The 26,037-nt window shown below is 40.6% G+C and overlaps 2 protein-coding genes across 3 annotated transcripts; both read left to right on the top strand.

Moving 5' to 3' along the window:
- The first annotated feature begins 132 nt into the window (after positions 1 to 132).
- drd4b (dopamine receptor D4b) lies at positions 133 to 18,641 on the top strand. Of its 2 annotated transcripts, none has more exons than XM_040041256.1 (4): positions 133 to 870; positions 2,419 to 2,531; positions 4,173 to 4,765; positions 5,610 to 6,115. In XM_040041256.1, exons 1-4 carry the CDS (start codon positions 622 to 624, stop codon positions 5,666 to 5,668), a joined length of 1,014 nt encoding a protein of 337 aa, XP_039897190.1. In that variant the 5' UTR covers positions 133 to 621; the 3' UTR covers positions 5,669 to 6,115. The 2 variants fall into 2 exon arrangements, with proteins under 2 accessions (XP_039897190.1, XP_039897180.1); XM_040041246.1 differs by lacking the exon at positions 5,610 to 6,115 and adding an exon at positions 15,959 to 18,641 and having other exon boundaries at positions 134 to 870.
- On the top strand, positions 11,501 to 15,757 carry LOC120739470. Its single transcript, XM_040041237.1, has 2 exons — positions 11,501 to 13,519; positions 13,715 to 15,757. The coding sequence occupies exons 1-2, from the start codon at positions 12,508 to 12,510 to the stop codon at positions 15,037 to 15,039; spliced, it is 2,337 nt and encodes a 778-aa protein (XP_039897171.1). The 5' UTR covers positions 11,501 to 12,507; the 3' UTR covers positions 15,040 to 15,757.
- Positions 18,642 to 26,037: the final 7,396 nt, after the last annotated feature.

Genomic DNA, 26,037 nt, shown 5'->3' with positions numbered 1-26,037 from the left:
TCAAAACTACTTGAATACTTTTAGAAAAAAGATCGAGTTCAAATATGTGTTTGAAATATGTCTCATTGTTACTCAGTGTAGCAGAAAATAATCGTTCCGATTATATAAACAATTAACGAATGACTTCGTGTAAAGTCTTTCCCATGTACTGATATTCAGGGCTGCAGTTTAGTGTAAGAAGTCTACATATGTGAGGAACAGCTGATTGCCACACTGTTTGCTGTCTCGGTCGAACCTGATTTGCCAACCTGCTGAGGCTGTTAACGCATAAGCAGATTTATCCGGTTAAGCCGTTGCCTTCTGATTCGTCCACTTTGCACAGCTACCCCTTCAGTAGCGAGCAATTATCAGAGAATCCACATTTGACAGCCGGTCAAATTTGAAGAAAGGGTTCCTAAGGGCTGGTAACGTGGTTACATCGAGCGGTGTGGCTTTGCGCATCGGTTTCAGTGCGCACACTGGGCGCCGTGGATGCGCGTCCACGGAGAACAACTTAGCCCGACTTCATCTGGAAACCTTCTGCTTTCCTTAACGGCTTATAGATGAAAACTACCCTGGAGGAAACTCTTCGTAGGACAAGGAGCCCGTCAGTCTGCGGCGCACGGCGCAACACCGGCGACCATGTCGGACAACTTCACGGATTTTAACAACGACACCCTGCCGGCGGCCGCCGTCACACATTTAAACTTCCCAGCTCTCATTTTCGGGATTTTCTTGATCATCGTCGTCACCTGTGGAAATGTGCTCGTGTGTATAAGCGTTTACTTGGAGAAAGCTTTAAAAACCACTACAAACTACTTTATAGTGAGTCTGGCATTTGCAGACCTGCTGCTGGCGGTGCTGGTTCTCCCTCTCTTCGTTTACGCAGAGGTAAGAGCCGTATTACCCAACAGGCTTATCAGGTCAGCATTTAGTACAGCATGCGTGCAGATGAGTCTGACTGTGACTCGAAGAAAGCGTCAGACAGAAGATAAGCAGGTATCTCTACATCTCCTGTATATTGCAGTTCAGATGTAACATTAACCAAGAGGAAATGAAAGAAGATATAAAGACTGAAGGCCGCACAGTGTGGCTTCAAGACTTCACAAAATCCAAGGTGCCCATAAGAACTTTAAAAGGCCTGGAGACTATTAAGATAACGATAAATAGACGTAACCAAGACGTACAAACCACTGTGCAAAAATAGCAAAACTGGAAAAAAAAAAACCACATGCTTGCTACAAAAAACAGTAAAATGCAAACTTTAGACTCCAAACACGTCTAAAATACCCTTAACCTCATAAGACCCGAACTCTTCCACAGCATGCATTTTTAATTTCTCTTTGTTATTTGGGCTGATTGGGACCTGATGAATGTAAAAACAAAGAATTTTTTTTGTTATGTTACCTGATTTTTGTTTCTGAGAAAAATGAGAGCCACATATGAGGACATCGGTTTTAAATTTCAATAGAACAGTGTCAGTAAAACGTCCTCGTTAGTGGACATCAGGCCCTTGTAGAGCAAAATTTAGTATTTTGGTCTAGACAACCCAAAATGTGATGTCCACATATGTGGATGTCAGGAGGTTAAAGAAAGGAGCATGGAAACACAGAAAATAACAACTCCAAGTATATGCACGCAGATGCAAAATAACAAAGATGCAAACAGAGATACAAAAGAAACCGCAGAGTGACAAAATCAGCACATATATCGGTAAAATGATTACCAAAAGAAAATGGCAAAAGGACTGCAAAAAGGTGCAAAATGTGACGCTTCAGTTTCTAATAATGTGTGAGCCCTAAAGTACTAGTGGACAGAAAGCTGTTGTCTTGAATTCAGGTGTTTATTAATTATAACAATTCTGGAGGATTAACACTCAGATTGTTGTGACTTAGCGTGGTAGCTAATTATACTCATCAGAAAAAGAGCATCATAAAACAGAGACGGCTGTTCGTCTTTCATCAGGATAAATAAAGACCGAGGGGAGACAGTGGGAGCTTTATTCTGGTGTTGAGAAAAGGTACGACCCATAATTCACAACATCTGCAGGCAAAAGACCAGGATGTAGCCTTGTCTTCAGTATCAGGAGCCACCTGCCTGCATGCCTGCCTGTCTAAATATAATAGAGACGCCCTGCTGAGGCTTCCCCTTAAATCCACCTTAACTAGCTGCATTTGAGATCTTGTTATCTGTGCCAGTGGTCACAGCCAGTTAATCTTCACACCAGTGCTTTGTCCACATACAGTCACTGGATTAGAAAGTCTGTCTGAAAGTTAACGCCTACTGTGCTCGCCGAAGAAGTCAGGGGACAGAGTCATGCTTCATGCAGGAACGTTTGTGACCCACTCTGGCACTAAGACAAGAGGATTGGGAATATTTGCAGTGAGTTTCTTTTGACTCAAGGTTTGTGTGTTTTTGTGTTTGTTTATGTGTGTGCAGTTTCAGGGTGGAGTCTGGTCCTTAAACATGCTGATGTGTGATGGCCTGATGACCATGGATGTGATGCTGTGCACCGCATCAATATTTAACCTCTGTGCTATCAGTGTGGACAGGTATACCTCTTTACGTTGCTCCTACATGCTTGCTTTTACTGTCAAAGGCATTCGATGAAGATGAGTCTGAAAGGTGAAAACTAACAAAAACACAGCAGATACTGTGATTAATCCCTCAGCTGTTCTGGACACAAATACTTGCTACAAAGAAGAAAACGTAATATTAAAAAGGGAATTTCATCATATAGTTATTTCATTCAGATAACAGTGTAATCCAGATATACTCCTCACATTTTGTTTCCTATAAAATAATTAAGTTCCAAACTGAAATTCAAGTTAAAAACAAGCATTAAAACGAATGTTTCGTGGACTTTCTGTATCACCACATCCACACTAAACTGAAATTTCTCTATTTTTAAAGGCCAATGTCAGGTTATTTCAGTCTGGTGAATTAACCATTAATATGGCTGTTGTAGCTTTATGGGTCATGCTAACTTTGCAACTTTGGTGATTTGGAAGAGAACTCATCATTTACGAGAGAGCATGAAAAGGTCCAAGGTCACTGCAGCTTTTCAAAAAGCCTGATTTACTATAAATCATTGCAGCTAAAATAAAATGACAGAAAATATAGCTGCTTGGGACGGATATATTCGTTTGCCAAGTTAAATCAATGTTGAGCCATGGGAGGTTGTAATGAATCAAAATTGTTTTTTGAATTCTCTCAAAGGCACGGCCACCACAAAACATTACTCTTGAGCACTGCAGCCAGTGAGTAAAGTCATCCTGAGTTCAGGATCACCATCAGGCCGGGGTCCTTCTGTGTGGAGTTTGCATGTTCTCCCCCGGTACTCCCACGTCTCCCACAGTCCAAAGACATGCAGTTAGTGGGGTTAGGTTAAATAGTTATCTGTGTTAGTCCTGCGACAGACTGGCGACCTGTCCAGGGTGCCTCACACCCTAAGACTGCTGGGATAGGCCAGAGGAAAAGCTGCGTGAAAACCTTACTTTGTTTAACATCAATTTTTTTTAATGAAATTTTCATAGAGGGGCTAAAAATTTTGTCCCTGTGTTTGTCTAAATGTCAGCAGACAGTCATCCAAAGCCTTTAATAGACTGAGTCCACTTTACAAATGACTGTCAAAGCTCCCAGGTCTATCTTTTTATTTAAAACCTCCAAACAACGCTTACGTACCCAGCGTGATCGATCAAGGTAAAAAGTATAACTTGACAGTAACTATGACTGAATTAGTCTCCGGAGTCTTTGCTCAGTGACACGAGGACAGAGAATTATTTTTGTAACTCAGAATAATTCAGCTTTGACACTGAAATTTACATTTTTAACCTTATACATTTGAAGTAACAGGAAATACTGAAATGAAAATCATGCAATATAAACTCTGAACAGCTGTGTTACTGTAAGAATAACAGTTTTTTCCAGTGTTGTGAACCAGGCTGAGACTTCCTGTCAGAAGTAGACAAAAGCTAAATGTTTCCTAGGACAAAGTTTAGATTATTTTACTTCTTTTACTTACCAAAAGACTATTTACCAGTATTTAATGTATTTAATGATAGCTTTACTAAAAATGATTAGACAATCAAATCTGGACTACACATAGACTACGAATGGAAACCAAAATGCTTCCAAGCCCTTGAGATCATGATGTTAAACATATCCTTGTGAACGCTTCTTTCTTTCTGCAGGTTTATTGCCGTGTCCATTCCACTAAACTACAACCGCAAACATGTGGACCATCGTCAGATCATCCTGCTATCTGCCACCTGGCTGCTGGCCTTAGCAGTGGCCTCGCCTGTCATATTTGGCATCAACAACGTACCTAACCGTGATCCCACAGAGTGTAAATTGGAGGACAACAACTATGTGGTGTATTCCTCAGTCTGCTCCTTCTTCATTCCTTGCCCCATCATGGTCCTGCTCTACTTTGGGGTTTTCCGCGGGCTGCGTCGCTGGGAGGAGACCCGTAAGGCCAAACTACGAAGCAGCATCGAGGCCTGCAGGAAGCTGCAGCACGCTGCCATCACCACGACCCTCGCCCCAGTGCCGGGCACCATCCCTGGACCTCTGCCCATGCCTCTGCCCAGGATTATTGAGAGAGATCTAGCCCAGTCTCGCATGGATGATTCTGGCGACTACATACAACAGGAGATTCCGTATCCACGGCAGTACAGAGAGAACTCGGTGCCTACGCTGACCTTCAGCCAGCAGCAAATGAAGACGAGAGCCAAGCTCAACAGCAGGGAGAGGAAAGCTATGAAGGTCCTGCCTGTCGTAGTAGGTGAGTGCCTTTATTGGTGAGCCAGCAGCACCCGAGGACCGTTAGTGTTACCAAGCTTTAGTCCAAATCAGTGTTTTACAACTCTGGGTGGATAGTTGACAGAAGCAGCGCTGCTGTGATAACCTGCACTGTAGGATTTGATCTGTAGCTCCTCTGCCTGCTGTCGAAACACGTTGACCTAAGTGTTCCTGTTATTTCTAGCAGGCTTTTCGCTGTCGCTCGGTTTACGTTCATTCATCCGTTCAATCATTCACATCAATGATTCGAGTCGACAGGAGGTTTGTGTTGTGATCGCTAAAAAGGGAGACGAATCAGAGTTTCCTGAGCTCATTTCCTGTTGGTCAGCTGGCATCAGAAACGTTTTGGGAAAAGCAGAAAGTAGCGTGTCACAGTCCTCTTATGATGCCTCCGTCCAAGCACGCACGAGCTGTGCTGCAACCTCAGAGGCTGCAAATGAAGCTGACATAATTCTGGTGTAAGCCGAAAAGCCTCAAGTATAAATGAAATCAAGTTAAAACTGATTTAGGACACTTTCTCATGGGGAGTATGACCTTTAATACAAGTGTAACAGTGAACTAGGTTTTATAATCTTTCTAATCTAATATAAATAATGTTAGCTGAATGTTGCTGTTGAACACTGTCCATCAAACGAAAGCCCGTCCAGGGCTTGGTTTATATTTTTATGTATCTCTTCCAACAACATGGATCTTTTCCTATTATGTGGCTGAGCTTCCATAGTTACTCAATTACAGCTTGTTGGACAAAGATACTGAAACACAGAAAACTGCTGTTTCTTCTCATTTTGGTTACACAAACAAGCTTGTATTGTGCAATTCTGTCACAGATTATAAACCAGTGACACACCTGCATAGCAGAATCAAGACTTACAGGCCAACAATCTAGATGTCCAACCGCAGCTGAACTGAGCAGAGACCGAATGTGGAGCTGCAGACTGGAGCAGTGCGAATGCTGGAAGAGAGCGAGGCTGATGGCAGACGTGGACAAGATGACACATTTTAATTGTTCTACTTTTACAATAACTTATTAAAATGTGTTTCTTATCTTGTTGTAGCCAGCTTGAGGTTATTTTTAAAGTACAGGCAGAGACTGATTCAGTCTTTCATAGTGAAGGCTCCATTTTTTATAACTAATAACACAGGCGGATTACGGGGGGGGGGGTGTTTGTTTATAGGCTCTGTTTTGAGTTTTGTTCAAAAGTAAATGACTTCATAAAGGGGAAAATATATATCACTGATCCAGAATTAAAACAGGACTACAACAGCTCAAAATCAGGACTACTTAGGATTTAACCAAGACAGACCCAGAATCAGAACTAGATGATAGTAGCACTAAAAATCATCATAGACCTGCACTACACTTATTTTTTAATTCTACCAAAGTCCACTATTTAGATTCAGAAACATTTATATAATTATTTAGCCTTGTTGTGCAAACAAGCCTGCAAAACGTAATAAATGTAGAATTTGAAAAATAACAAACCTAAAAAGAAACACTAGGTACGAGATACATGAGGACCTATGATACGATGATACCTTTGGTAAACAACCATTTGACTAACATGTGTGTCTCACCTGCTCTTGTTCCACCTCTGTTCTGTCCTCATTCTCTCTCTCTCCCTCTCTGTTCCTCTCTCTCTCTCTCAAACACCAACATCATCAAATATACAGTTGAAACCAGATATTTACAAACTCTTCAGATAAAAACACTTTTTTAATTGTAACATCAAATCAGACTAAATGTTTATTTTTTTTAGATTGATAAATATCTGTATTTCTTAATTGTAAATGGCACCAAATTGTATTCAAACTGAGCCACACTTATGGAGCTCCACAGTTCTTTTCCTGGTGTTTTGGTTGACATCTCTTGATGTTCCCATGTCACAGAAACAGGCTCTGTGTTTTGCCTTATATGCATCCACAGCTGTGCCACCAATTTACTCACATGGACTCTACTAACCAATCAAAAGCTTCTTCAGCTCAGAATGGAATCGTCTGGAGTTTTCTTATTAATTAACAATAAACTTAGTGTACATGTACTCCTACATTTGATGAAAGTGATAAAAAATAGACAGCTCTGTCTCTCTTTATTCTGACATTTAACTAATTCAAAAGATATTTCAATATTTATTTATCCAAAACAAAACAAGTTTACTCTAAATTGATGTTGTACAGTAAAAAAAATGTTCTTGTGTTTTCCATAAAGTGTATGTAAATATCTGGTTTCAGCTGTGAATGTACTGCTGTGTATTGAAACTCCTCTTGTTTTGCATAGAAATATACTGAACAACATACAAAGCATAATATATAAAATAACATCTACCTGAGTTTTTTCTTTGAAAGAAGCTCCTTATGTCCATTCTTGTATATCAGTGCATTACTGAAACCGATTTATTTAGCCGTGGAGGGAAACAACTGAAAATATGAAACAAACACACATGTAAGCTGAGACTCTCTAAAGAAACAGCATTGTTGTTGTTCTGCTTTTCATTTCGCCATTTGTTGATTCACTCAAAGAGCAAGTAACGTAATATGGGTCAAGTGATCAGTTTGATATCAATCTTTCGTGATTCACCGTCATATTTACATTATTTGTACAGTACGAATGATTTGCTTTGGTACCTGGTCGAACTTCAGTTCTCCTCTGTCTGCCTGGCTGCGTTTCTCTAACAGCGCACTCGCAGGCAGCAGCTGCCCCGCCCCGCTTAGTGCCTGAGCTCGGATCATACCAATATTAGGGGGCATTTACGCACAGTCATAAATTCCCACAGTGTGCGCTATGTGCTTCGAATATTGTGTGTAGTTTTTGTTTTATACAGTTGTCAGCCAGGCATCTAACTATGAAAAAATTACACTCCAAAAGACCCCGGGCTTCTGAAAAAACCACCCGGGCTTAAGCCCAGTAAGCCCCCCACCCCGCTCCGCCACTGACTAATAACACATTTTTCAATGATCCTCTTTTTTTAACAAACATTCAGTGACAGTTTTATTAGTAGGTTCTAAAATATATTTTTTATCTTTATGATCTGTAATGAAATGATATAAGTAATTATAAATAACTTTTGAAAGGAATAAAACCTTTAAACATACACTTAAATACTTATTTTGTTAAATCTAACTCATAGATGGTTGAAAATTAAAACGTTTTTGAGAAGGTTACTTCTGTTGTTGCAGAATGGGGTCAAAATCTTTCCTGTGGTAACCAAAATGAAGTCACCTGAAATAGTTTCACTTCACAGTTGTGCCTTGTCAGGGTTCATATTATGGCAAGAACCAATCAGCTAAGTAAAGAGAAACAACAGCCCATCATTAGTTTAAGAACTGTCAGTCAGGTGTCCCCAAGTGCAGTCACAAAAACCATCAAGCACTACGATGAAGCATGAGGACGGCCCAGGAAAGGAAGACCCAGAGTCACCTGTGCTGCTGAGGATACATTCATCCGAGTCACCAGCCTCAGAAATCACAAGTTAACAGCAGCTCAGATTAGAGCCCAGATAGATGCCACACAGAGTTCCAGCAGCAGACACATCTGTACATCAGCTTGGTGGACCAGCACGGCTACCACAGCATCCTGCAGCAACATGCCATCCCATCAGTGTTTGGTTGGACCATCATTTATTTTCAACAGGACAATGACCCTAAACACACCTCCAGGCTGTGTGAGAGTGATGGAGTGCTGATGGCCTCCACAGTCGCCTGACCTAAACCCAGTGGAGATGGTTTGGGATGAGATGGAGCGCAGAGTGAAGGAAAAAGATATAAAACATGTTTTATATTTGTTTTTGACAACTGAAGATTCATTTGAACTCAAATGTAACATTTTGCTGTGGGGTTTGCTGCACTTGTGCAATAACTCTACTTTGAATTAGGGAACTTCTTTCTCTTGTGTTGAGATATGATATGGTAGCCTCAATCACCTAAAGCATAAAGTAAACATAACTGTCTTACTCTCTGCCCTGAATGCAGGACTCTAATAATAATACCATGACTTTCAAAATGTGCCCCAGAGATTAAGTAAAAGGTTGAAACTTTTATCTATGTAGACTATGCACATATCATACAGTTGAGTGCGTAATCACATTTCAGTCATTCAGTCCTTTGGTTTGTTATAAATGCATATTGTGAGAGTGAATCCATTACTCACTCTGTGGTGGCAAAGAAAACCATCTCTCTTCTCTTTAGTTTTTCCTCCGTGGCAAATCCTTACAGGCCATCTTACAGTGAATTTGATCTTTTGTGTGTGTGTGTGTGTGTGTGTGTGTGTGTGTGTGTGTGTGTGTGTGTGTGTGTGTGTGCTTCACCTGGGGAGGTCACTGGTCTGTCACAGAATGACACAGAACCATTCACACTCCACACCAAAGGGTCAGATGAGCAACAGATTTCAACCCAAGACTTTCTTGCTGTGAGGCAGCAGTGCTGACTACTAATATCAGTGCCACGGAGGCGTCACATTTGTAGGTAAATGCCCTTTTCAAACCATTACTTAACCCAACACCTGAGGAACAGAAACAAAGATTGTGACCATATTTAATACTTGTGGCCAGCTGCTGACTTTGTCACTATCACTGTAGGTTTTCTGTACAGACAAGTGGTAGCTGTTACACAGACCACTAAAAGATTGGACAACTGTAAGAAAAAGCAGGAAAAACAAGGGAATGTTGGTTTTGGGAGTTTGTTGTTGACTGAGAGCTAGCTGGAGACGAGTTTAGCCTGGCATATGGACAGCTGGAGCTATGGATGAGTAACTAGTTTGGTAGAATAGAGCAGGCGTTTAATAGACTAGCAGAATATACACACTGGGAGGCTGCTGCGTTGTTATGGTTCAATGAGCAAAAAGCTGTGGGATGGCCGTTTAATGAGAGGAAAGTGGGGGATGCACATTTATGACAAAAGAAGACTTGCCTGGTCTAGGTTTGGTGTGACGCATACAGACACTGACAGTTAGCCAAGTCTACAGTCAGGCTGAGTGGAAGTGGCAGAGCCGGGTATTTAAAGGGCTTGATGACTGAGTAAGCTGCAGCTGCTAAAGCTCTGGTTCCAATACACCTGCCACACACACACACACACACACACACACACACACACACACACACACACACACACACACACACACACAGAGACAGAGACACTACAGGACTAATGGCAGGTCAACCTGACCCAGAAAGGGATGTGTGGGGGAGTCAGATTTGGAAGCTACAATACCACTCATTATCCAAATGTCAGTCATTATCAGTATCTCTCTCTCTCTCTCGCTCTCTCTCTCCATATTTATATTTATATATATACACACACACAGGGCTCTAGACTAACTTTTTGCCACGGTTGCACTGGTGCACCTTTTCTTAGGCTAGGGCTGGGTATCATCACTGATTTCTATAATCCATTCGATTCCAATTCACAAAGTCCCGATTTGATTCAACTTTGCCTCAGACAGTCAGAAATATTATAATTCTGGTCATTTATCAGTACTGACACTTGTGAGACTTTATCAGAGATGTGAGCATCACAGCAGAGGCCTTTGTGTCAAAGTAACTGAGAATAAAACTCAGAAAAACATGAAGCAGATTTTCCTGGCCTGGCTTTTTATAGCAGATAACCTTAAAAAATTCTGCATTTTGCATAATTTTAAAATGTTTAAATTCCTGTCCGAGGTCATTTAAGTAAAAAAATAAAAAAAATAAAAAAAGACAGCGGCCGACAGCGCTGTAAACAACAGTAGACTGATGGGTAATAAGCGAATGAATAATGCAGAAAACAGAGATTTGAGAGAGAGAGAGAGAGAGAGAGAGAGAGCGCTGTGCATGAAGTGTGATTTTATCGTGGTGGAAGCAAAACAGCAAAAGTCAGAGTGAATTCATGACGATGTTTATCAAATGTGAAGCATAGTTTGATCTTCTTTTGCTGCTGGTTCAGTGAATTTTGGTTGGAGAGAGACAAAACCTGCAGCTCGGGATTCTAGCGCAAAAAAGACGTAAACACAGCGCGGACCCGATGCATCAGAATCGGTGAGCTGTCGGCTTTCAGCCCCGACGGCTTGTCCGTCTACGGGCCGTCGGGTGAGAAAGCCGAGAAAGAGAAAGCTGATTCTGATGCGTGGGGTCTGCTCTGCGTTTACGTCTTTGTGTGGAGTCTGTGTACCTGCTCTCATTTACTGTTTGGTGGTTGTTGAAATAGTTTTATGAGCTTTAACCTGAAATTCTGGCATTTCTGGCAAAATAAGTTTATATTTAAATGTCAATTCAGGATTTAATGAATCGATATCGCTTTATTCAAGCTACTCACCTCTCTATCCAAATCAAATGTACACACGAAGGACTACGGGAATATCTGGACCACGGCCAATCAGAGAGGCCCCGCCCCTGACTGTCTCTGATTGATTTAGACCACGATAGGGGCATAATGTGTGTCTGCTGTTGACCACACGGAGACTTTCAGAGTGGCGGAATTTGTTTTTGGGTTTTTTGTAGCAAAGAAAAAAATGATTCATAACTCTATATTTCAGATTCCTGACAGCGCTTTAATTCAATTCAATTCAGTTTTATTTATACAGCACCAAATCACAACAGTCGCCTCAAGGTGCTTTATATTGTAAGGCAGACCCTACAATAATAGATACAGAGAAAAACCCAACGATCATATGACCCCCTATGAGCAAGCACTTTGGCGACAGTGGGAAGGAAAAACTCCCTTTTAACAGGAAGAAACCTCCGACAGAACCAGGCTCAGGGAGGGGCGGGGCCACCTGCTGTGATTGGTTGGGGTGAGAGAAGGAAGACAGGATAAAGACATGCTGTGGCCACCCTTTAGTGACAGCTCTGCAAACCCTCGGCCTTCTTTCAGTGAGCTTCATGCGTGACGACTGTGACAGGACTGTGACAGGACTGTGACAGGAAGATGGCGCCTTTGCTCGGCTTGCCGTCTACCTGCCTACGCTGTGTTGTATTTTATGCTTTTATATCAGCCCTGACGTTTAATATATGGAGCTATGCTGCTGTGATTTACGACCGTTCTTCCTTGCTCCACATCAAAGAGTCTATGGAACGTCTTTATGATGACTGGGACAGTTAATAGAAAAACTTTCCCCCCACCATTTGTGCACTCTTCCACCTCACTGGATTACTTCTTGCTACCTGCGAAACGTGCCCTAAGCAATTCCAAGAAGAAATCGAGGAAAAGAGGCTGTAGGGCTGGTATCCAGGTACACATCAGACGAGCCTACAGATCGGAGATTTCCCGACTCGTCTGGAGGCGTCCCCGGTTTCTGTTGCCAGTTACCCTTCCGGATTTGATTGGAAACACGTACTTGCAGCCACTACAGCGTGGATCCTGCCCATCTGATGCTCTGGATTTTGCCGATTATCTCCCCACCGCTGCGCCCTCACAGCCCGCATCGCACAACCGGTGGTTAGCCCCGCCGGTTCCGTGGCGCTGTTGGAGACCTCGCGCGCGGACACGGTGTTTGCTGTCAATTCCACTCCGACAAGCTGATGGGAAACCTGCACTGCCAGCTTTTAATCGGATCGCGCTCTTGAACGCCCGCTCCATCGCAAACAAATCCTTCTCTCTGAATGAGCTCTTCACAAGGAAACATGGCAGAGGGATGGCGAATTTATTCACCTAAATGAACTGCGTCCTGCAGACTGCTCTTACTTGGGCGCCCCCCATTTAGGTCGCCGTGGTGGAGGTCTTGCTGTTGTCTTTAAGGACAGTTTCACCTGCAGAGGTATGCAAACTGAAAACTATTCTTCCTTTGAGTCGCAAGCAATTAAGGTGGGCTCTACGAACATCTTTTATTGTGTTTTAGTCTATCGCCCTCCTGGCCCTGATACTGAGTTCTTAAAGGATTTTATGGACTTCTTATCTTCTATTATCAAGCTGGAGAAAGTTTTAATTCTTGGGGATTTTAACATTCATATTGATGATGCCTCATCTAATTCTGCAGCTGAACTTCTATCTATATCTGAGTCTTTTAACTTTGTCCAACATGTCTCCGGTCCAACCCATGTAAAAGGCCATACCTTGGACCTTGTTTTTTCCTTGGGCCTCAACATTGGCAATGTGTTTGCTGAGGATGTACATTTGAGTGATCATAACTGTATCTTTGTTGAACTTAATTTTAGCTCTAAACAGACGCCTGTGAAGTTAAAAACTCATAAACGCATAATAACTGAGACTACTGCTGAGAGGTTCTCCATTATGTTTGACAGGTCTCCACTTTTTACCGGAAATGATGTAAATGTTCTTATTCAGTCTTTTAATAGGGAATGCACATCCATTTTGGATCAAGTGGCACCTATTAAAACAAGCTCAGCTTTACAAAAGAAGACATGCCCTTGGATAAATGAGTCTATCTTAAACTTAAGGAGAATATGCCGCAAAATAGAACGACTATGGAAGAAAAACAAACTTGACGTACACAGGCTCCATCTTCGAGATCTCATGCTCTCCTTAAATGACACAGTGAGAACTGTTAGATCAGAATATTTTTCTAGACTCATAACAAAAAACAAGAGAAATCCCAAGTTTCTTTTTGACAAAGTTAGTGCTATTGTCTCCCCAGATGTGGTACCTTTAGATGTATACTCTAAAGTAGATAGTAATAAACTCCTCCGATTTTTTGTTGATAAGATTAACGACATCAATGCTAAAATCTCCCCAAAGCTTTCTTGTTCTCCGAGTCAGGCATTCCCTTTGCACTCCTGGTCGACTTTTACAACTGTAACATATGATGAAATAGCAGCCCTGGTTGACAAAATGAAGCCATCCGAGAGCCCCTCAGACATTATCCCCACTAAGCTTTTTATTAATGCCTTTGACACCATTGGTCCTTGGGTTGGGAACCTTTTTAATGTTTCTCTTCAGACTGGGGTGTTCCCCAGCTTTTTTAAACATGCCATTGTGGAACCAAGGCTCAAAAAACCCAACCTGGATCCAACACTACTTCAAAATTTAAGACCTATCTCCAAACTCCCATTTATGTCAAAACTCCTTGAGAAGGCAGTAGCTGTCCACTTTACGGCATACTTGGAGAAATATAACATCCATGACCGTTTTCAATCTGGGTTCCGTAAATTGCATTCCACTGAGACAGCACTACTGAAAGTTACTAATGATATTATGATGTCAGCAGACTCCGGAGAATACACAGTCCTAGTCTTGTTAGACCTCACCTCAGCCTTTGATACAGTCAACCATACCATCCTGATAAACAGACTGAGAGACCTGGTTGGGATGTCTGACTCTGTTCTAGACTGGTTTTCGTCTTATATATCTGAAAGGAGTTTTAGTGTGTCTGCAAACCAGATCATGTTGGAATCTACAGAGTTGTTGTGTGGAGTTCCTCAGGGCTCTGTGCTGCGACCTATTCTGTTTTTAATATACATTCTTCCTTTAAGTCAGATAATACAGCAGTTTCCTGAAGTATCTTATCATTTTTTTGCTGATGATATTCAGCTATATTATTCTTTTAAGCCTGCTGAAGCTCATAAGCTCTCCAATCTGATTGACTGTTTAACCAACATTAAACAATGGTTGAACAATAACTGCTTACAGCTAAACCCGGCCAAAACAGAAACTTTGATTATTGCACCAGGCAGTGCAATACCTGATATTAAACGGCCACTGGGTGACTTAGGTTCCTCACAGAAACATAACCTTAGAAACTTGGGTGTCATTTTTGATGAAGCTTTTTCTTTGGAGGGGCATTTAAATCAGACAGTAAGAACCTGCTTTTTTCACCTGAGGAACATTTCTAAACTTAGATCCATCGTGTCAACAAGTGAATTCGAGATGATAATACATGCTTTTATCTCTACAAGACTTGACTACTGTAACAGCCTGTTTACTTGTCTAAACATGAAAGGGCTAGCCCGCCTACAGGTTGTTCAAAACTCTGCAGCGAGGCTACTGACCCGCTCGAACAAGGGTGCTCATATGACCCCTGTTTTAATGTCGCTGCACTGGCTACCAATCAGATTCAGGTTCCATTTTAAAATTCTAGTTTTACAGAGACAGCCCCCCCCCCCCTACATTGCTGATCTGATTCATACACATACCTCCACTCGTAACCTGAGGTCAGCAAACCAAACCCTTTTAGTGGTCCCCCACACTCGTTTTAAAACCCGAGGGGACCGATCTTTCCAAGCTGTTGCACCCAGATTGCGGAATGCACTTCCCCTATTTCTACGGGGTTTGGATTCAGTGGAGACCTTCAAAAAGCAGCTAAAGACATTTTTATTTCAAAAAGCTTTTAATTAGACCAGGGTTTTCATGGTGTATTTTATGACTGTATTATGTTTTTACCTTGTAAAGCACTTTGTGACATATGTCTGTGAAGGGTGCTATATAAATAAACTTTACTTACTTACTTACTTAGTCACCTGAGATGGTTTCACCTCACAGGTGTGCCTGTCAGGGTTCATTTGTGGAATTTCTTGCCTTCTTTATGGAGTTGGGACCATTAGTTTTGTTGTGCAGCAGTCAGGTTGGTACACAGCTGACAGCTCTATTTGACAACTGTTAGAATTCATATTATGGCAAGAACCAATCAGCTGAGTAAAGAGAAACGACAGTCCATCATTACTTTAAGAACTGAAGCTCAGTCAGTCTGGAAAATTACATAATTCCTTTATGGTCAAATAGCTGCTAAGAAACTACATGGCATCCTGTTAAGACACCATTTTAACCACCACCAAGAAAAAGAAACAAGCAGAAGGGATTTGTTTGGGCCAAGAAACAGAAGGAGTGGACATCAGACCAGTGGAAATCTGTGCTTTGGTCTAATGAATCCACATTTGAGATCTTTGGTTCCACCTGCCGTGTCTTTGTGTGACACAGAAAAGGGAAACGATGGTTCCTACTGTGAAACATGGAGGAGCAGGTGTGATGGTGTGGGGGAGCTTTGCTGGTGACACTGTTGGGGATTTATTTAAAATTGAAGGCACATTGAACCAGCATGGCTACCACAGCATCCTGCTGCGACATGCATCCCATCATTTATTTTTCAACAGGACAATGACCCCAAACACACCTCCAGGCTGTGTGAGGGCTGTTTGACCAAAGAGTGATGGAGTGCTGTCCAAACCTTTGACTGGTGTGTGTGTATGCTCATATGAATCTGTCAGTTACAACTTGAAGTGAAATGAAACTTGATTTCCCTTTTGTACGCTCTCCACAGGTTGCTTCTTGTTCTGCTGGACTCCATTCTTTGTGGTCCATACGATGCGAGCCGTGTGTCTGACATGCAGCATCCATCCTGGTCTAATGAGCACTGTCACCTGGTTGGGCTACGTCAACAGTGCTCTCAACCCCATAATTTACACCATGTTCAACACAGAGTTCAAGAAATTCTTCAAGAAATGCTTCCGCAGCTGCTGCTGACAACAGATTTCCCACCACAGACTCTGCAGTGAGCTGAAGGCGGAATGACGAGACTGGGAATGGGTTTTGGAAGGATTTACAGGATTTACAGCATATGACTTCTGCTGGAAAGTCAGAGTTTTTCAGTTTAACCACTTACTTATGGTTGATAGTGGCTTGCTGACAACTTATTAAGATTGTTTCTAAGTTGCAAATACTGATCTTATAAATTCCATATCTGGGTCTGTTTTCTCCGTTGATGACGTGATTTTGTGATCCCCACGGATTACGGCCTAGAAAAAACTAACAGTGCATTTGTGGAAAGCTACAGAAAACAGATGAACACAGCCTCCCTTATTGAAAACAGAGATTTCACTTTGTCTACATGGCACTTTTTTTGGAATATACTGTCCATCAGCCTTGGCTGGCTGGGGTTACTGTGAGCCAGTTCCACAGAAGGACATGAGCATCTCAAAACATCTCCAAGGATACGAAAAGACTGAGTAAGCTTCAACAGAGCAGAATGACAAGCAGCTAAAAGCAGCTTCAAGAGCAAAAAACTTGTCTAAAATCAGCCACTCATGCCCACTGTTATGAATAAGCATAAAGCAACAGTTTGGCATGATGTGTTTCTTGCAGACAGATAAAGAAGATAAACACCGGTCTCATGTTTGTGTGGTAAATATGAAGCTACAGCCAGCAGCTGCCTAGCTTAACTTAGCTCAGAGTAGCTTAGCTTAGCTCAGTATAGCTTAGCTTAGCCTAAAGGCTGGAAAGAATAGAAACATTAAAAACATTGTACAGCTCTGAATTATCGTCATCTCGGCCACATAGTAGCAATTTTCAGTCATTAGAAGCAGAATTAGTAATCAGTGCTCGCTTATGAGTTACCCACTGAATAAAGACTTTTATAGTATTAGATGTGATTAGCGGCACAGCAAGATGCACTATGTAGGGTTACAAGTCCTACTTTGACTCTGCTCAGAAGACTGTATTGCCTCCTTTACATTACCAGTCTAGAATCTAGTGTGCGACCTTTTCCAGCCTTTATGCTGATCATAGCTGAACTAAACAACCTCTGGCTATAGTGTGAGTGTGTTTGACTGAGTGGAAGGATATAATGATGTTGTGTTTATTCTATCTTCAGGTAAGAAACTATTCAAGTGTTTCCATACATAACAGACTGAATAAATTTTTTGATATAATGAAAAGTTCACATCAGTTCAATTTAGACTGCTTCTAGATCAGGCATGGCTAATCTGTAAAACTGTGCATCAGATCTTGTCGTATGAATTGTCAGGTACAGTTAAGCATTGTAACTGCCTAACTGATTTTAGCTGAAAATGGAAAAATGTTTTTCCTTCAGAGAAAGAGGATTTTGGAACGAGACCCAAAGTGTGAAAGATAACAATATTTAGTCATGAACTGCTGACATCTAATGAGCTGGTGTGAACCTCTTCAATGGTATACAACACTGAATATAGCACAGTCGAAACTAGCTTACTTTAACTGCTTTAAAGTAATTTTAAGATATGTAATAATGAAATGATTCATATAATATTAGTAGCTTTATGCCTTAAATTCAAAGGATGTTCTTGTCCATCATGATAGAATTGATCCATCTAAAACACATGCAAAAAAATGTAAGCTGTCGTGGAAATAATGAGTAATTTATTCCTTTCTCTGCTTCAGCGCTGAAGGAACTGCACGTCTACATAAAGTTTTGTTATATATACTATATTTGCTCAACTTCTCATTATTACAGGAAATGAGTGGTATTAATAATTCTTTTTAAATTGCTAAATAACAGCAGCTTATGATACTTAAGATACCACATGTTCCTTCTGCAAACATTATTTTCTACATTTTTTTTTCACATATAGACACATAATATGTAGTATGATTGTAATGCATGTTGTAAGGGGAAGAAAATTACAATAGTTTTCTGATACTGTAAGAAGACATTCTTGTTGGTTTGGTTCAAGGCATAATATAATGAAAATGTGTGCCATTTTAACGAGTATTTGTTGTTAATGTAAGAAACCATGCTAATATTGTTATTGTTCCTAGAGCAATATTACGGGAATATAAGATAAAACAACTATTGCTGTCTCACAAGATTCCAGTTAAAGCACATTTTTGCTGAATAATACCGAAAAATCTTAAAAACAGCTGTAGACGTTGCAATTTTATTTGGTCATTGGTGTATTTCCAGTGTGTTTGATGCTGAATGAAAGCTCACAGAAAGTTTTTCCACGTTTTGTGAGTGGTATCATTACCACTCTGTGTTTTGTTACTGACTGTGCCTACTGTATGCCACATCCACACTTTAAGTGGGAAAGTTTCTAATAAAATGTTTCATCTTTCTAAAAGCTCAGTCTTTAGTGGCCTTCATCTGAAATCTAATCAGCTCGGTTTGAGGTTGGCGTGGTGGGCAGAGATGGGCAGTAACGCGTTTAATCCGATTACTTTTTTCGAGTAACGAGTAAAGTAAGTACGGAAGAGGATTAGGGCCACTGGGGAAAAAAAGGAAAGAATTCTGACTTTAATCTCAGAATTCTGACTTTTTTCTCAGAATTCTGAGATTAAAGTCAGAATTCTGAGAAAAAAGTCAGAATTCTGAGAAAAAAGTCAGAATTCTGACTTTAATCTCAGAATTCTGACTTTTTTCTCAGAATTCTGAAAAAAGTCAGAATTCTGACTTTAATCTCAGAATTCTGACTTTTTTCTCAGAATTCTGAGATTAAAGTCAGAATTGTTTTTTTTTTTTCCAGTGGCCCTAATCCTCTTCCATAAGTAAGGGATCACTATTGCAAAAATGGTAATTAGATTACCGTTACTTTCCCGTAGGAACGCTGCGTTACTGTGTTACTAAAATCGTGATTTTTTTGCGAGAATGTCTCATGACAGTGACGTAAGCAAGTGCGACGTTCATGACAACAGCTGTGTGCAGATCAACAGTGGATCATATATCGAGTACGGGAGAGAGTATGAGCGTGCAGCGTTTAAAGCGTGGAAGTACTGACCTTACTTTAAGTTTGATTCCATAAAAAGTGACAAAAACATTAGCGTCCATTAGCATTGTGCGTGGGAAGAAAACTTCTTTTTACAGCAAAAAAAACCCCCTAAACTTCCAAGCAAGCTCTGAGTGCGCTACCACGTAATGGGAAATTCACAGAGAAACTGCCATATCCTTCCACTGACCGCTGCGGCACACCTGCACCAGGGTAAACCTCCGCCTACCTTACTCCTGCTTTACAGGTGAAAATAGAGCAAAAGGACCGCTAGTCTTTGATTTTATTTATTTTCTGCTGTGTTTTACTTGCATCTACTTGAAAGACTGAGTGTAAACACACAAAAAAAAAATTTATGTGCTGGAATGTGCAGAAAATAGGTTTAAATGTTAAACTAATTTCTTCCAGTCAGTGAATTTTGCATATAATTACATTTTTGCTTGATGCATAAAGTTAAAAGATTAAAACTAATAAAACAAGTTTTAAAAAGAGACTTTTCCATTTGATTACATTTTGTATGATGGGTTATGTAGAAAAAGTAGAATTGGGCTGAAAGATCTATCGCTTTATCACCTATTCAGGTTGTAAATCGTGTTTTTAAAAAGTAACTAAGTAACTAAGTAATTAATTACTTTTGAAAATAAGTAATCAGTAAAGTAACAGGATTACTTTTTTGGGGAAGTAATCAGTAATTAGTTACTGATTACTTTTTTCAAGTAACTTGACCAACACTGGTGGTGGGTGTATGGCATCGTTGGATGTGCCAGAACACGTCGTTCCAGGCACACAGACCACATCCCAGATGTGGTTTTAGCTCATTCTCATGGAGAGAGAAGTGACTGAGTACTGCATGTTAGTGTCATTTGTAAAAATCAGTTTTTGATAACGGTGAAGTTCAGAAATAAGCTGTGTCCTTTTTACTCGAGTAAATCATTTTGCGTCTTTCTTAAGCTGAGCATACGATAATTTCAGCTCCTGCTCAAACTGTAAGATTGACTCGCAGGGGTTAGAAGGTCACAAATACTGGGCTTAAGCCCGGGTTGTTTTTTCAGAAGCCCGGGGTCTTTTGGAGTGTAATTTTTTCATAGTTAGATGCCTGGCTGACAACTGTATAAAACAAAAACTACACACAATATTCGAAGCACATAGTGCACACTGTGGGAATTTATGACTGTGCGTGAATCCCTCCTAATATTGGTATGATCCGAGCTCAGACACTGAGCGACTGAGTGAGGGGGCGGGGGCAGCTGCTGCCTGCGAGTGCGCTGTTGGAGAAACGCAGCCAGGCAGACAGAGGAGAACTGAAGTTTGACCAGGTACCAAAGCAAATCATTCGTACTGTACAAATAATGTAAATATGACGGTGAATCACAAAAGATTGATGTCAAACTGATCACTTGACCCATATTACGTTACTTGGTCTTTAAGTGAATCAACAAATGGTGAAATGAAAAGCGGAACAACAACAATGCTGTTTCTTTAGAGAGTCTCAGCTTACATGTGTGTTTATTTCATATTTTCAGTTGTTTCCCTCCACGGCTAAATAAATCGGTTTCAGTAATGCACTGATATACAAGAATGGACATAAGGAGCTTCTTTCAAAGAAAAAACTCAGGTAGTATTTTATATATTATGCTTTGTATGTTGTTCAGTATATTTCTATGCAAAACAAGAGGAGTTTCAATACACAGCAGGATATTCACAGCTGAAACCAGATATTTACATACACTTTATGGAAAACACAAGAACATTTTTTTACTGTACAACATCAATTTAGAGTAAACTTGTTTAGAGAGAGAGGAACAGAGAGAGGGAGAGAGAGGAACAGAGAGAGAGAGAGAGGAACAGAGAGAGAGAGGGGAACAGAGAGAGAGAGAGAGGAACAGAGAGAGAGAGGGAACAGAGAGAGAGAGAGAGAGGAACAGAGAGAGAGAGGGGGGGAACAGAGAGAGAGAGAGAGGAACAGAGAGAGAGAGAGAGAGGAACAGAGAGAGAGAGAGAGGAACAGAGAGAGAGAGAGAGAGGAACAGAGAGAGAGAGAGAGGGGAACAGAGAGAGAGAGAGAGGAACAGAGAGAGAGAGAGAGAGGAACAGAGAGAGAGAGAGAGAACAGAGAGAGAGAGGGAGAGAGAGAGAGAGAGAGGAACAGAGAGAGAGAGGAACAGAGAGGGAGAGAGAGAGAGAGGAACAGAGAGAGAGAGAGGAACAAGAGCAGGTGAGACACACATGTTAGTCAAATGGTTGTTTACCAAAATCACCGTATCACAGGTCCTCATGTATCTCGTACCTAGTGTTTCTTTTTAGGTTTGTTATTTTTCAAATTCTATATTTATTAAGTTTTGCAGGCTTGTTTGCACAACAAGGCTAAATAATTATATAAATGTTTCTGAATCTAAATAGTGGACTTTGGTAGAATTAAAAAATAAGTGTAGTGCAGGTCTATGATGATTTTTAGTGCTACATCTAGTTCTGATTCTGGGTCTGTCTTGGTTAAATCCTAAGTAGTCCTGATTTTGAGCTGTTGTAGTCCTGTTTTAATTCTGGATCAGTGATATATATTTTCCCCTTTATGAAGTCATTTACTTTTGAACAAAACTCAAAACAGAGCCTATAAACAAACACACACCCCCTCCCCCCCAATCCCACATGCATACTACCCTTTAGGGCTAAGCCCCAGGTGTATCAAATGTCTGCCTCCGCCTCTGCTTCATCATTCTGATGGGAGCCAAAGATTTCCTCAGCATTTTGTGTGAGCTCCTTTTAAATCCACACCAGTTCTCCTAGTTGCACTTCAGCTGTGGCGTATAGGTTGTTCTGTCATCTTGGAGAACATTAAACAAGTATTTTTAGAGCTTTACAGAATATCTCTAAATATTGATTCTGCATGTTGCAAAATGAATTCTGGACCACTTCCCCATGTGAGGAAAACTAATCTGTCTTTACTTCTTAGCACTAAGACAAGTAAGACAAGTAGGACCAAGACTCCTAAAAACTTTTACCTCCCTCATTCTCTCTGTTTCACCTTTGAACACAGACTCCATCCATCTTCTTAACCTTTATTCAGGGTCGTGGGGGGCAAAGCCTATCATAGCTGTCACAGGGCAAGACGCAGGCTACACACTGAACTGGTTCCCAGTCACAGACGTTCATCTTAAATGCTCATTCAGTATTACGACTTGTAAGTCCAGAGAATCAGCTGCTGCAGTGGGTTCGTTGGCTTTATTTCCATATATGACGAACGTTCTGTTGGCTGCAAGTCTTCCATGGAAATCATATTTCACATTATTACTCCAGACTATAAATGGTTGTGTTGAAGTCCCTCTGGTTTCTGCTAATTCTGAGCTAAAGGTGCTGGGCATCTTCCCATGTCTCTGCAAAATCAGCTTGTGTGTTGTTAAATCCTCCCAATTCTTTCAATCTTTGGGCTGAAGGAAGGACAATACTCGGTGTATAAATGCTCAATCAACAATCTTTTATTCCATACAATTCAACACTTTATGAGCATAAACCATCCGGATGGGGAGACATGCATGCAGAGGGACACAGCAAATCTCAAACTGGTGGAGGGTTACTCAAACTCTTATAGCCTCTGATGGCCCCCACCTAGTCGTAAAAACCTAACATTCACATGTTTTCTAACTCCTAGCTGAGCCTGACTTATGACCTTGGCTCCCTGTCTCTCTGCTTACAGAGTAAAGGGGGTGAAACTCCTGTGGAATGTGATCCGTCTCCTGCATTATCAGAAATCAAGGCCCTCTGCACACAATATTCTCTCCTTAACTCAGCAGTATGAAATGTCATGAAACAGTGTAAATCATTCACAGTAAATCAACAGCATAGGACAATATAAACCTATCTAATAAATCTAAGGATTTTTCACATTTTCTTAATCCAGAAGTGTAATGCAAACTAAAACTACACATTGATCATATTCTCTATAATAAGCATGATGCGGCTTACAGCAGTATAATAAGTCACTCATTTTGATTACAGGCATAAGATAACATATGACAGAATAATAATCTCACAGTGTGCATGTGTGTGTGCGTGTGTGTGTGCGTGTATATGTGTGTGTGTGTGTGTGTGTGTGTGTAGTGATGGGATTTCCGGCTCTTTTTTGAGAACCGGCTCTTCAGGTTGTTTTGTTGCTTTAATTAATTTATTATTAACAACAATATAAAATTATGCACAAAAGGAATTACTAATGTAAAACAAAGTGGTTTTATTTATTATTATTATTATTTATTTTATATGTTTATATATAAATATATGTGGTGGTCCCTAGAGACAAAACACGTACAAACTCCAAAACACATTTCTAGCATGAAATGAACTTCCAAAACAGAGCTACCCAGATCACTTAAATTACACAGTTGGAAGCATATGTGTATTGTTTGTGTATTTACAGGGAGTGCAGAATTATTAGGCAAATGAGTATTTGGTCCACATCATCCTCTTCATGCATGTTGTCTTACTCCAAGCTGTATAGGCTCGAAAGCCTACTACCAATTAAGCATATTAGGTGATGTGCATCTCTGTAATGAGAAGGGGTGTGGTCTAATGACATCAACACCCTATATCAGGTGTGCATAATTATTAGGCAACGTCCTTTCCTTTGGCAAAATGGGTCAAAAGAAGGACTTGACAGGCTCAGAAAAGTCAAAAATAGTGAGATATCTTGCAGAGGGATGCAGCAGTCTCAAAATTGCAAAGCTTCTGAAGCGTGATCATCAAACAATCAAGCGTTTCATTCAAAATAGTCAACAGGGTCGCAAGAAGCGTGTGGAAAAACCAAGGCGCAAAATAACTGCCCATGAACTGAGAAAAGTCAAGCGTGCAGCTGCCAAGATGCCACTTGCCACCAGTTTGGCCATATTTCAGAGCTGCAACATCACTGGAGTGCCCAAAAGCACAAGGTGTGCAATACTCAGAGACATGGCCAAGGTAAGAAAGGCTGAAAGACGACCACCACTGAACAAGACACACAAGCTGAAACGTCAAGACTGGGCCAAGAAATATCTCAAGACTGGTTTTTCTAAGGTTTTATGGACTGATGAAATGAGAGTGAGTCTTGATGGGCCAGATGGATGGGCCCGTGGCTGGATTGGTAAAGGGCAGAGAGCTCCAGTCCGACTCAGACGCCAGCAAGGTGGAGGTGGAGTACTGGTTTGGGCTGGTATCATCAAAGATGAGCTTGTGGGGCCTTTTCGGGTTGAGGATGAAGTCAAGCTCAACTCCCAGTCCTACTGCCAGTTTCTGGAAGACACCTTCTTCAAGCAGTGGTCCAGGAAGAAGTCTGCATCCTTCAAGAAAAACATGATTTTCATGCAGGACAATGCTCCATCACACGCGTCCAAGTACTCCACAGCGTGGCTGGCAAGAAAGGGTATAAAAGAAGAAAAACTAATGACATGGCCTACCTTGTTCACCTGATCTGAACCCCATTGAGAACCTGTGGTCCATCATCAAATGTGAGATTTACAAGGAGGGAAAGCAGTACACCTCTCTGAACAGTGTCTGGGAGGCTGTGGTTGCTGCTGCACGCAATGTTGATGGTGAACAGATCAAAACACTGACAGAATCCATGGATGGCAGGCTTTTGAGTGTCCTTGCAAAGAAAGGTGGCTATATTGGTCGCTGATTTGTTTTTGTTTTGTTTTTGAATGTCAGAAATGTATATTTGTGAATGTGAAGATGTTATATTGGTTTCAGTGGTAAAAATAAATAATTGAAATGGGTATATATTTGTTTTTTGTTAAGTTGCCTAATAATTATGCACAGTAATAGTCACCTGCACACACAGATATCCCCCTAAAATAGCTAAAACTAAAAACAAACTAAAAACTACTTCCAAAAACATTCAGCTTTGATATTAATGAGTTTTTTGGGTTCATTGAGAACATGGTTGTTGTTCAATAATAAAATTATTCCTCAAAAATACAACTTGCCTAATAATTCTGCACTCCCTGTATACACAAGCACTCATATATATTCAAATATAATTTTTTTTGTGTCCTGTCTGGCACTGTAGCAATCAGAATTATTGTCTGAAGGCCAAGAAAAATGCCCAACAGATTTACTTTCCCAAGTGGGCCTTTTGCTATACTGGTCCACTTGATTGTCATAGTTTATTTGATCTTTATTAGTTATTTTTATTAGTTAGTTAAGTTATTGTAATCAGGCCAGACTGGACTCGGGGACGGGAAAGAAAAACAAGAAGAAAAGTTCAGAAGAAAGTTAACAGAAGGAGAGGGAAAGAAAAAGGAGAAAAGAGATAGAGAGAAAAGACAATGAAAATCTGCTTCATCACCTTTTTTTTCCCTCTTTTCCTGGATCACCTGTTGAGAAAAAAAGAAAACAAGCAGAAGAAGACTAGAGCAATAGAATAAACAACATATTTTCAACATCATATATTCAAATAATTTTTTAAAAAAATGTTCATTTACCTGTTACTACCACACACCAAATCCGGTCGTTGGTACTTGCTGGTAACAAAAGCTCAACACTGCCCCCTAGCATCCTGGAGCACTTCTGTTGTGTTTTGTACGTGTTTTGGAGTTTGTGCGTGTTTTGTCTCTAGGGGCCACCGTAAATATACTTTTATTTATTCACTCCACATAAAATGTAATAAATAAATAATATAATACAAAAACCAACTATTCACATTTCAACTTTTAACTATTTAAATTTTCAGCTTTTTCCTTTTAAACAAATTTTAAGTGAAACAACACAAAACACTGCAAACCACAACACAATTAAATATAAATTAAAATATGAAAACAAAAAGAACATGCATATTCTCTGTCATATGGACCTGCATGAATAAACTTTCTGAATACTTTATCATCTGCAACTGAAAATAGTTGTGGATGATTACTATACC

The sequence above is a fragment of the Simochromis diagramma genome, unplaced genomic scaffold, assembly GCF_900408965.1.
Source record: "Simochromis diagramma unplaced genomic scaffold, fSimDia1.1 OVJJ01000321.1, whole genome shotgun sequence".
NCBI lineage: Eukaryota > Metazoa > Chordata > Actinopteri > Cichliformes > Cichlidae > Simochromis > Simochromis diagramma.
This window is presented reverse-complemented; position numbering and strand designations above follow the sequence as displayed.

Coding starts and splice junctions, on each gene's coding strand:
- drd4b (XM_040041246.1), top strand. CDS start 622: ATGTCGGACAACTTCACGGATTTTAACAACGACACCCTGCCGGCGGCC. Junction 871..2,418: donor CTCTCTTCGTTTACGCAGAG/GTAAGAGCCGTA, acceptor ATGTGTGTGCAG/TTTCAGGGTGGAGTCTGGTC. Junction 2,532..4,172: donor TGTGCTATCAGTGTGGACAG/GTATACCTCTTT, acceptor TTCTTTCTGCAG/GTTTATTGCCGTGTCCATTC.
- LOC120739470 (XM_040041237.1), top strand. CDS start 12,508: ATGCAAACTGAAAACTATTCTTCCTTTGAGTCGCAAGCAATTAAGGTG. Junction 13,520..13,714: donor TGTAACATATGATGAAATAG/CAGCCCTGGTTG, acceptor CCAACCTGGATC/CAACACTACTTCAAAATTTA.